General features: G+C 46.7%; 1 protein-coding gene across 5 annotated transcripts in view; it reads right to left on the minus strand.

Moving 5' to 3' along the window:
• The window catches only part of SLC5A11 (solute carrier family 5 member 11), a gene marked incomplete at both ends in the record, with an annotated part of 45,494 nt that extends 44,404 nt beyond the window's left edge, over window positions 1–1,090 (minus strand). For all 5 annotated transcript variants that reach the window (XM_082645759.1, XM_082645758.1, XM_082645757.1 and 2 more), the window contains one exon: window positions 956–1,090. In XM_082645759.1, the coding sequence (XP_082501885.1) occupies window positions 956–1,090 (135 nt within the window). The remainder of the gene's footprint in view (window positions 1–955) is intronic.
• Window positions 1,091–11,434: the final 10,344 nt, after the last annotated feature.

Genomic DNA, 11,434 nt, shown 5'->3' on the forward strand with positions numbered 1-11,434 from the left:
GACTTGTTTATTACAGCATAAATTTTAGTGTTAAGAGATGGGGAACAATCCAAATGACCCTCAGCGAGAAACAGGTTAAATAAATTGCGGTATGATCATCTATGGAATACTGGGCAACTTTTTTTTTAACACCTTTATTGGAGTATAATTGCTTTACAATTGTGTGTTAGTATTGGTCAACTTTTAAGAAGATGCAGAAGCGTCCATATACTGATATGAAAAGATATCCAGGAGACACTGATCAGTGAAACACATCAAAGTAAAAAACAGTATGTATAATAAGCTACCTTCTATTTAAGAATGAGGGAAATATACACATGAATATTTGCTTGGATTTACCTAAAGAAACTCTGGAAGAATACACTAATGTACTAAAAAGTTAATAACAGTGGTTGCCTGTGGAGGGAAGGTAGTAGTGAGACTTTTCACTGTGTGTCATTTTAAGTTGTTTTTATTTCATTGCCTTTAAAAAAACAAAACTACCTTTTAAATAATTTTTTTTAAAGAGCATGGGCTTCAAAGTGAAGGAGACATGGATTCTAACCCCAGCTCTCCTAACTTACTAACAGAATAAGGAACTTAAATTCTTTGAGCCTCAGTTTTCTTATCTATAAAATGGGGTATAGCAATAGTACCTTCTTCATAGTGACCTGTACAAATTACATGAGGTAACATGAATGAAAGTGCCTAACAAGGTACTTGACACACAGTTGATACTCAACGCATTCTTTAAATATTAAAGTTCTGATTAGGAAATTCCCTGGCGGTCCAGTGGCTAGGACTCTGCGCTTCCATTATAGGAGGCACTGGTTCGATCCCTGGTCGGGGAACTAAGAACCCGCATGCCGTGTGGCGCGGCCAGAAATAAAAATAATAGAAGTTCTGATTACTGTATGACCTTCAGCTAGTCTCTCACCCCGCCCCAGCCACTTTCCCTCCCCCTGACCTGGCTTACCCATAGTCCAACGGCCAGGACAAAGAGGAAGTACAGAACCAGCACTGCGATGTCACCTGGTTCCAGAGTCCTCTGGGGAAATGCCTCCAGGAGATCTGACCGCGTGGGCTGAGGGCTGCTGGGGCTGCTCTCCATGGTCCTGAATGAACTCTCTCACCCCTGTGGAAGCGCAAATGTGTGTCAGATGCCAGGACTCGGTGGCACTCTTCTCACCCTCTTTGTGACTGCCTCCTTGGGACATCCGAGCAAGAGGACACACGTGGAGGAGACAACCTCGGGAAGGCAGATGCATCCACCCACTCACTCACTCAGCAAACATTTACAAGGCAGTCACGTCAAATCTACAGTTAATGTTTACCAATCCAACCACTCGGCAAAATACAAAGAAGAATACACAATTTAAGTAGTACAGATGTTTCACCACCCTCTTCCACATATCCGAGAGTGAGAGAAAAACAAGACACCTGGGTCAGTCTCTGTTCCCCAGGTACCTCACTGCTGGGTGAAAGTCAAGCCAGCAATTTTGTCAGAGGCTCAGCCAGTCAATACAATCTTGTTTCACTGCTGGATATCCCCATAAAAATGCATATATTTAATAAACACTTACATAGTACTTACTACATGCCAGGCATCATCCTAAGTGTTTATAAACCTGCAAAGTGGGCACTGTTGTTATCATACCATCTTACAGCTGGCAAAATTGAGGCACAGAGAAGTTAACTAACTTGCCTAAGGTAACACAGTTCAAGTGGTAGAGCTGGGATTTGAAGGCTAATAATCTTGCTCCAGAATCCATGTTTTGAACCAGTATCTTAAGGTATTTCTCAGTATATTGCACTTCCTTGGGCAATTTAAGGGATTCCTGTGGTGGGTAGAATCATGTCCCCCTCAAAGATGTTTACATCCTAATCCCCAGAGCCTGTGAATGTGTTACGTTATATGACAAAGGACAATTACATTTGCAGATGTAATTAAGGTTGCTAGTCAGCTTCCCTTTAAATAGGGAGTTTATCTGAGTAGGACTAATGCAATCACTAGGGTCCCTAAAAGTGGAAGGGAAGATTAGATGAGAGAACCAGAGAGATGAGAGTGTGAGAAGGATTTGGCCTAATGTTGCTGGCTTTGATAATGAAGTGATGGGGCCATGAGCCAAAGAATGCAGGTGACTTCTAGAAGCTAGAAAAAGCCAATTAATGGATTCTCCCCTAGAGCATCCAGAAGGAAGTGAGCCCTACTCTCACGTTGACTTTAGTGCAGTAAGACCCATTGAGAACTTCTGACTTCCAGAACTGTAAGATAATGAACTTGTGCTGTTTTAAGCCACTAAGTTTGTGGTAATTTGTTACAGCAGCAATTGGAAACTAATACAATTCTCAAGGGTAATTTTTTTACTATAAGCGATTTGGGCTTTGACTTATTCCTGTGTTAAGATGGCTCCACTCTGGAGGTGTCAGCCTCTAGGGGTTCAGGAATGAAAAACTCAGTTCTGCCCTCTATGATGTGCACCCCAATAATGGGGTAAACCCACTCAGATAATAACACAACATGATGTTTCATACAGTGGAGGTACATAGAGGTAGAGGTATTAAGGATTCAAGCTTAGGAGTCATCAAGCTGGCTCCACCACTTACTGATCCTGAGAACTTGGACAAATTCCCTAACTTCTCAAAACCTTAGCATTCCCATCTGCAAAATGGGGCAATAAGAGTTTACATTTCATAGATTTCTGTGAGCTTGTACCTGTGAAGTGTTAAGAACAGTGCCATGCACAGCTGTGTTCAGTAAATTGTAGCTGCTATTATTAATATTACTAATTTTCTACAATGTGCAATGAGGTAAGGACCACCTAATTTTACATGGAGAAATCCAGGTGGTAGCATATGAGCTGGGTTTTGAAGAATGAGTGGGTGGTCCTACACAGCATAAGCGGGTATGAGAGAGCATTCCAGGCCAAGACAACAGTATCTACAGACGTTGAGGTGTGAAAAAACATGTCATGCTTAAGGAGCCATCAGATTCTTGCTTGAGTATTAAGTAAGATTGGAAAGAGGGAGATGGGCAGTGAGGCTCGTATAAGGCTATGAAGACATTATACCAGCCCTCTGATGTCATTCAAAGGATTCTGTAAGGTCAGTAATTTTCAAAGATAACATCAGTTGTCATCATCTTCAGATATCATCCCGTTTTTATGTTTTTAATTTTAATTTTTAATTGAGCATTTTAAAATTTATTTAATTAATTTATTTTTGACTGCATTGGGTCTTCGTTGCTGCATGAGGGCTTCCTCTAGTTGTGGCGAGTGGGGGCTACTCTTCGTTGCAGTGCGCGGGCTTCTCATTGCGGTGGCTTCTATTGTTGCGGATCACGGGCTCTAGGTGAGTGGGCGTCAGTAGCTGTAGCAGACAGGCTCAGTAGTTGTGGTTCACGGGCTCTAGAGCGCAGGCTCAGTAATCGTGGCTCACGGGCTTAGTTACTCTGTCGCATGTGGGATTTTCCCGGACCAGGGCTCAAACCCGTCTCCCCTGCATTGGGAGGGGATTCTTAACCACTGCGCCACCAGGGAAGCCCCATCCTCTGTTTTTATAACAAATATTTTGTAATATTCCTTTTACTGAAAACTGAAATGAAATTCATAGTTAGTGTTACCTACCTACACACATAATTTTTTAAAAAATCAATACAATGTTCTAACTCTATTATAAAAGAGAAATAGAAGCAATTTATAATAAAATGATGGATAATCCAAAATGTAACGGCTCCATCTGACTCCACTGCAAGACTCAAAAGGACAGTCAGATCATTTTACCTATTATACTGAATAAATTTTTAATTTAAGAGAAATAAGAAAATAGGAATCCATTCTATTCCAGAAGCACAGAATAAAGCATGAATTTACAGAGGAACACCAGAATGTTTAAATTTGTGAAAAATGCTTTGTGATTTTAAATGTTATGAAGAAGTCCAAACAACTCCCATGATATACCATGCTTTTAACTTAAGATAGAGCCCTCTGAGAAATATCAGAGACAGCTTGGTGAAAATAAAGAGCAGGTACATTTTTTTAACCATTTTTTAAATGAAGTAAAGTTAATTTACAACGTTGTGCTAGTTTCAGTTGTATAGCAAAGCGATAAATATTCTTTTTCAGATTCTTTTCCGCTATAGGTTATTATAAGATATTGAACATAGTCCCCTGTGCTATTTTTTCAATGTAAAAAAAAAACAACAGCCAAAACTTTGTGTTTTGTGCAAACTGGTTCTACTCTCGGATAATTGTAAGCATGTTTTTCGCCTGCATGAAGGTCAGGTGGGACATCTGAAAGTCCTGGTTGCTTGGGGAAGTTCTGTGAATTTCAAGGTGTCTAGCACATCTGGTCTCCACCCAGCCATGGTACCCCAAGTCATTGTGACAACCAAAAATATCCGATACATTTTCAAAACATCTCCCGGTAGGCAGCAATGCCTCTGCGGCACCCCTCTGCTCTAGGTTAAGAAATGCTACTGAAGAATTTTGAACAAGGTGGTGGAAGTGGTGCAGGGCAGGAGAGGCTTGACTGGAAGCAAAAAAGGTGGGCGGGAAGGGTATTTTGAAATAACCCAGACTTGAGATGAAGTATATGGAGGGTGAGAGAAAGTGCATTAGAGAAATAATTTGGGTTAGAATCGGTAGGACCTGGAGATTAATTAACAGGGTAAGCGAGAGGCGGGGGGAGAACTGGAGATAGTTTCCTGCTTCTAATCAGAGCTGCCCAAAGACAGAATGGCCTGGTCACCTGGGCGGGATGTTCCTTGTTCTTAAAGCAGAGTTTTTCATCTGCAATACTATTGGCATTTTGGCTCACATAATTCTTTGTTATAGAGAGCTGTCTTGTGCATTGTAGGACGTTTAGCAGCATCCCTGGTAGCTACCCACTAGATGCCAGTAGCACCCTTCCCACAGTTGTGAGAGCCACAAGTGTCCCCTGGGTTGAGAACCACTGCCTTTGAGCCCTAGAAGATTGGACAGTCACTTAGAGAAGGTGCCTCAGGGGGGCGCTCAACAACTTTTAATGTCCCTTCCCACGCCAAGTACAGAATACTGGGGCCGAGCCTTGCTCTTCTGTTGAGAGGATGCTCACAGCTTCTCAGACCTGTGAGAAGACTCAAGCAATCACTGATTCATAGCTCTCATCCAAAGATGAAAGGACAAGAGAAGGAAGGAAGGAGGGAGTATAGACTTGCCAGTATCAGGCAAACCCAACTTACTTACCCCGCTCGAATGCAGGAGTGCGTAGTGGAAGCCCCAATTCTACCTCAGATCACTCCTCAGCCCTCCCTGCCTCAGTCAAGCCTAGGTTTTATGATCATTGTCGTCTGTCCAATGGGATGGTAATAACCTAAATGAACCAGAGAACTTGCAGGGAGAAAGTGGAAAGGGAAGACTGGTGCTGGAGACCCTCCCTAGGGTGGAAGTAGAGGTTCACAAATGAGGGTCTAACCAAGAGGCTGATTCTGGAGGCTTGGGGAGGACAGAGTAGATGGTCCTTAAGGCTGACTCAGGGGTGAAGCGCCTGTTAGGTAGGTAGTGTCCTTATTGCTACTCCACAGTCAAGGAAGTGGTGTCACATGACTGAGTGCCCAAGGCAGGACTCAAATCCAGATCTGTCTAATTTCAGAGCCTGCATTTTCTTTCTTTCTTTCTTTCTTTTTTTGCCATGATTTAAAAAAAAATATTTAAGGGCTTCCCTGGTGTCGCAGTTGTTGAGAGTCTGCCTGCCGATACAGCGGACACGGGTTCGTGCCCCGGTCCGGGAAGATCCCACATGCTGCGGAGCAGCTGGGCCTGTGAGCCATGGCCTCTGAGCCTGCACGTCCGGAGCCTGTGCCCCGCAACGGGAGAGGCCACAACAGTGAGAGGCCCGCGTACCACACACACAAAAAAATTTATTAAAGTATAGTTGATTTACAATATTGTGTTAGTTTCTGATATACAGCAAAGTGATTCATGTGAGTATATATATTCATATATATATATATATATATATATATATATATATATATATATATATATATATATATCCTTTTTCAGATTCTTTTCCATTAGAGGTCATTACAAGATATTGAATATACTTCCCTGTGCTATACAGTAGGTCCTTGTTGTTTATCTATTTTATATATAGTAGTGTGTATCTGTTAATCCCAAACTCCTAATTTATCTCTTCTCTTTCCCCTTTGGTGACCATATGTTTGTCTTCTATGTCGGTGAGTCTATTTCTGTTTCGTATATAAGTTCATTTGTATCATTTTTTTAGACACCACATATAAGTGATGTCATATGATATTTGTCTTTCTCCAACTTACTTCACTTAGTATGATAATCTCTAGGTCCATCCATGTTGCTGCAAATGGCATTATTTCATTCTTTTTTATGGCTGAGTAGTATTCCATTGTATATATATACCACTTCCTTATCCATTCCTCTGTTGATGGACAATTAGGTTGCTTCCATGTCTTGGCTATTGTAAATAGTGCTGCTATGAACACTGAGGTGCACTGTATCTTCTCGAATTAGAGTTTTCTCTGAATATATGCCCAGGAGTGGGATTGCTGGATCACATGGTAACTCCATTTTTAGTTTTTCTGGGGAAGCTGCATACTGTTCTCCATAGTGGCTGCACCAGTTTACATTCCCACCAACAGCGTAGGAGGCTTCAGAGCCTGCATTTTCAAACAGTTCAACTGTTTTGAAGTATCTTGAAGTACTTTGCTGCTTCCAAAACAGGGGACTTGGGGAAGATGAGGGCTAGGAGCGGAGGAAGCAGTTTAAGGTGGAGATTGATGCTGAACTGGGGAGTGGGGCAGCTTGTTCTAGAACCCCACGGGTCTGAAAGGGAGGAAGAGGAGGAAGGAAGGAGGAAGGGCCGCAGAAAGACTGGTGACACTCCCTCCCCCGTGTCTAGCCCGGCTCCCAGCCGCCCCTTCCAGGCCTCTGCCTGCCAGGCACCGAGAGGGGCGGGAGCAGATAAACAAGTCATTCATCACCAACTCTGGGCAGGCTGGCACCAACTCCAGGCTCTTCCTGAGTCCCAGGGAAGGGGGGGGACCTGCCGGCGGCCAGGAGGGACTGGCTGTGTCTTCAGGGTGGGAACAGGAGCTCGGACAACGGACCAGAGACGCTGTGGAGCCCAAGTGCTGCTGCCTCGGCCACGTGCCCTCGTTCGGTAAAGTCACGCTGTCACCGTAACAGGGACCATCTCTAAAGCTTAGTGAGCGCTATTAATTGAAGTGCCAGGCCTGGAGCTCGCTTTACATTGGTCCTCTTATCTCATCCTTGTCAGCCCAGTGAGACAAACACATTACACCTCCACTTTACAGGTGGGAAATGGAGCCACCAAGAAGTGACAGTGAGCTGGGTTCAGGTCCTGGCTGTGCCACTGGCCTCTGGGTCACACTAAGTGCCAGAGGTGGGATTTGAACCCCGGTCCTGAACCGAAGCTCATTGTTATCCAATACTAGCTGGTGTGTCTCTTTTTCCTCCCTTCCTCCTGCCCTTCTCTCCTTCTTTCTCTCCTCCCCTCCTTCAGTCCTCCCCTCCCTCTACTTGTTTCTTTTCCACAAACATTTATTAGGCACCAGCTGTGTGCCAGGCTCTGTGCTAGGCACGGAGGAAAAAGTGGTGATTACTGTGGATGTGGCCCCCCATCCTCGGGAGATCTCACTCAGCCCCTTGCAGCTCCTTGTGTGCCCAGAGCCACCAGTTGCACTGCGCCGGGAGGGCTTCACCTCCTGGGAGGGACCCTCCCCTGTGGGAGGCCAGGGTTGACAGGAGTCTAGGTAAAGCGGGCGTTGTAACAACAGCCCTGTTTGCAAGAACACACTACGCTTGCAGTTGCCCATTGGCCAAAGAACACAGGAAACTCAGCAAGCAGAGACGGCTGCTCACCCCTTTCCTTTCAGCCGCTTACATAATTTGCCAGAGCAGATGTGGAAATCTTCCCCAGTGCGAGGCAAGGATGGGGAGGCACATCCACAGCAAGGTGAGGGCTCTGACCGTATTCCCTGCGCTCGGTTGCTGAGGCCGTCTCCTGCGTGCGTGTGCGCTGGTGGGGCTACAGGATTCTCTACAGCATGTGTGCATCTGAAGCATTTCATGATGGAAGAAAAGGGAACAAGCAGAGAGAGATTCACAGCATAAAACCATATGTGTATATTAAATACATTCTGAGACAGAAGATAGTACCAACTATTTTGCCAGGATGCAGGCCTATGTGCTGAAGAACAGCAAACACGTTAGCAGGGACAGAAAATGAAAGAAACAGAGAGAGAAACCAGCGAAGGACTCTGCACTGGCTAAAGATGACAATGACCATCTAATTACAAAGTTTAATTACATGCAAAAACTCTCTGGGAAATAGATGCGCTGCGATCAAGTGTAAAGATGTTAGAACTGCATTGCCCGGTTCAAATCCCAGCTCTGTCACTTACTAGCTCCGTGATCTTGGGCAAATAAGCTCTCTGAGGCTCAGTTTTCCCATCTATAAAATGGGGATATTAATCAGACCTATGTCACAGTTTTGCTAAAAGCATTAATCGAGTTCGTTATAGAACGTGATCAGGTCCAGAATATTTGGTCTGACTCCATCCTTCTGGTAAAACCATTAAAGGAAAAAAGAAAAAGAGCACGGACTTTGTGGTCACGCAGACCCCGGCCCCTACGTGTGTGGATCTCACTTTAAGCACACTGCACCCCTAAGAGGTCAGGTCTCTGGTTAACCCCACTGAACAGGTGGGGAAAACAAAGCCCAAGCTGGGGCCCCAAGGTCACGCCACTGGTAAATGACTGAACCGGGGCTTCCAACAGGGGCTTGACCTGCAAGTTCCTAACCACTGCTCAGCACGTGCGCCCTTGGCAGGGAAAATTCCAGAGCTGACAACAAGGGCCTGCACAGGCCACACCTCCGGGGCCGGCAGACACTCACGCCCTTTCCTTCCACTCCTTTGTGGAGGTAGCTGCCTCCTTCCTCAGCCACAAGCCTGGCCTTTGGCTCAAGTCCAAGATGCCCAGAGAGGCTGGTGGTAGACGGAGCCGAATCAGAGGGAGGGGGTCAGTTCTGTCAGGCTGAGTGGAGCCGTCAGAGCCTAAAACTGCAGAAGCGAGGGCCGAAGGAGGACCACCTCTGGCCCGCTCAACCAGCTGATGCTATGTGGTTCATTAGGAACGGGTCTCTAGAAAAAAGGGCCAGAGGACAGATTCCAGCGGTCTCTGAGCTGAAGCAGAGGCTGGGACTCTCCCCAGCCTGTTAGATAGAGCCACCTCTCCGGTCACTAGGAAGGAAACAATGGGCAAGGCAGGGTCTGGCTCAGGAGGTTAGCAGGTGTGAGTACCAGGGAGCCAGGTGAGGTTTCTCCTCCCCCGCCTCCCCCCTTCAGTGACGACCTTGTCTCTTGATTCCTAGAGAGAATAGATGTCACAAGAACACCTTCTGAGCCCCAGACCTGTCCATCCAAATGCCGGCGTGGAATCTCTCACGGATGCCCAGTCGGCATCTCAAATGTAATACATCCAACTCAGAGACCACAGTCTTCAAGAGCTGCCAGTCCTTCCTTTCTCACTAAATGGCAACTTCATCTACCCTGCTGCTCAGGCCAGAAACCCGAGAGTCATCCTTAGGTCTTGCATTCATTCATTCATTCATTCACTCACGCAGTGGTCTGTGAGCACCTCCTACGTGCTGGCCACTATGTCTAAGCACCAAGGATGCCGGGGCTCGCAAACGTACCATCAAAGACGTTATAGTGTCTCTTGCTCAACTCCCGGAATCTATTGACCTCTAATCCCATTCTGTTCTACTTCTAAAGCAGAGCTGCAATCTATCCATTTCCCCTCACCTTTACTTTTATTTTATTTTATTATTTTTTTGCGGTACGCGGGCCTCTCACTGTTGTGGCCTCTCCCGTTGCGGAGCACAGGCTCCAGACACACAGGCTCAGTGGCCATGGCTCACGGGTCCAGCCGCTCCACGGCATGTGGGATCTTCCCGGACCGGGGCACGAACCTGTGTCCCCTGCATCGGCAGGCGGACTCTCAACCACTGTGCCTCCAGGGAAGCCCTCACCTTTACTTTTATTGCTTTCATTCAAGCCACCGTCACTGGAAGAATCTCCCATCTTGCCTTCCCGATGACACTCTTGCTTCCTTGGAATCCACTCCCCTTACATGGAAGTCAGAGAGATCTTTGAACATAAATCAGATCAGTTCCTTTTCCTGCTCAGAGAATCAGGGCCTGGTGATGTGCTCTGCTGTGGCCCCAGCCCCATCTCACCCTGCTCTTATTTCTATCCCTGAGCACTAGTTCTGCCTCAGGGTCTTTGCCATTCCGCCCATCCCACCCGCCCTTGCCTGGAGCGCTCTTCCCTGCACTCTTGGCTTGACGAACCCCTACTCATCCTTCAGATGGCACCCTACTGTCACAGCCCCAGAGGAGTCTTCTCTTGGCTTCAATCTAAGTTGGATCCCTAAATGATTTGCCATGATAGCAAACATGATTTCCCATAACCGTTGAATCAAGCAGGACATTTGTTTGTACAATTCTCTCATTACCTCCCGTTCCCACTCTACTGTAAGCTCTGCGAAGGCAGGGACCCTGTCCGTCTCGCTCACGTTGTCCTCAAAGCAGGCACTCAATAAACCCTTGTATAGCAAACAAATGTGGAATTTTCTCAGCCTGCAATTGTGACACCCACTCCCAAACCCCGCCGCTGCCAAAGTCATATCCTCAGGATGCCCTTTGGAGGAGGGCATCTCTCTCGGCTGCTTCCCCGGAATCGGTCATCGAGACATCATTTGAAAAGCAGACCTTGTGTCTAAGCTCACGGCCGGCCGTGGGAGTTGGGTCTCAGCTTTGCCTCCCCACTATCCGTGCAACCTTGGGCACATTTCTTAATGGCTCTCAGCCTCTGTCTGTGACTTACAGTGGCTGGGCCAGCCAGACCAGGCCCAGGATGTGAGGCTCTCAGCACGTGCCTGGCATATTTGCTTTGAATGGCAGTTACACATCCCCCAGGGTTTTGTTGTTCTTTGTAGGTATTTTTCACCTGCTTATCTCTTGGGTCCTCGTGAGTCCACCACACCTGTGGGCTGGGCTGTGCTGAGGTTCACGTTCTCATTTGACAGATAAGGAGCCGGAGGCTAAGTGAGGTGAAATGATTGCTCCACATCCGTGAACTCGGTTAAGTGGAGGCGCTGCGAGCCTCGCCTGCCTGGTGCGCTGGCTGTACCCACCCCCCCAAACACACTCCGTTTGCCTCGACAAGCCCTCTCCCAAGGAGAGGAGCTGTGCGCCCCTCACCCTATCCTTCCTGCCAGCACTGCCTCCGGTCCCCAGACCAGCTTCCCCAGTTTGCAGAATGGGTATCAGTTTGCGGGGCTGGGAGTAGGGAGTCTTACCTTCCTTTGGATGCAGGGCCCACCTGCCCTGGGTCCTGTCGGTGGCGTCTGAG

Source organism: Mesoplodon mirus (assembly GCF_964341445.2).
Source record: "Mesoplodon mirus genome assembly, chromosome: 15".
In the NCBI taxonomy this organism is placed as follows: domain Eukaryota; kingdom Metazoa; phylum Chordata; class Mammalia; order Artiodactyla; family Ziphiidae; genus Mesoplodon; species Mesoplodon mirus.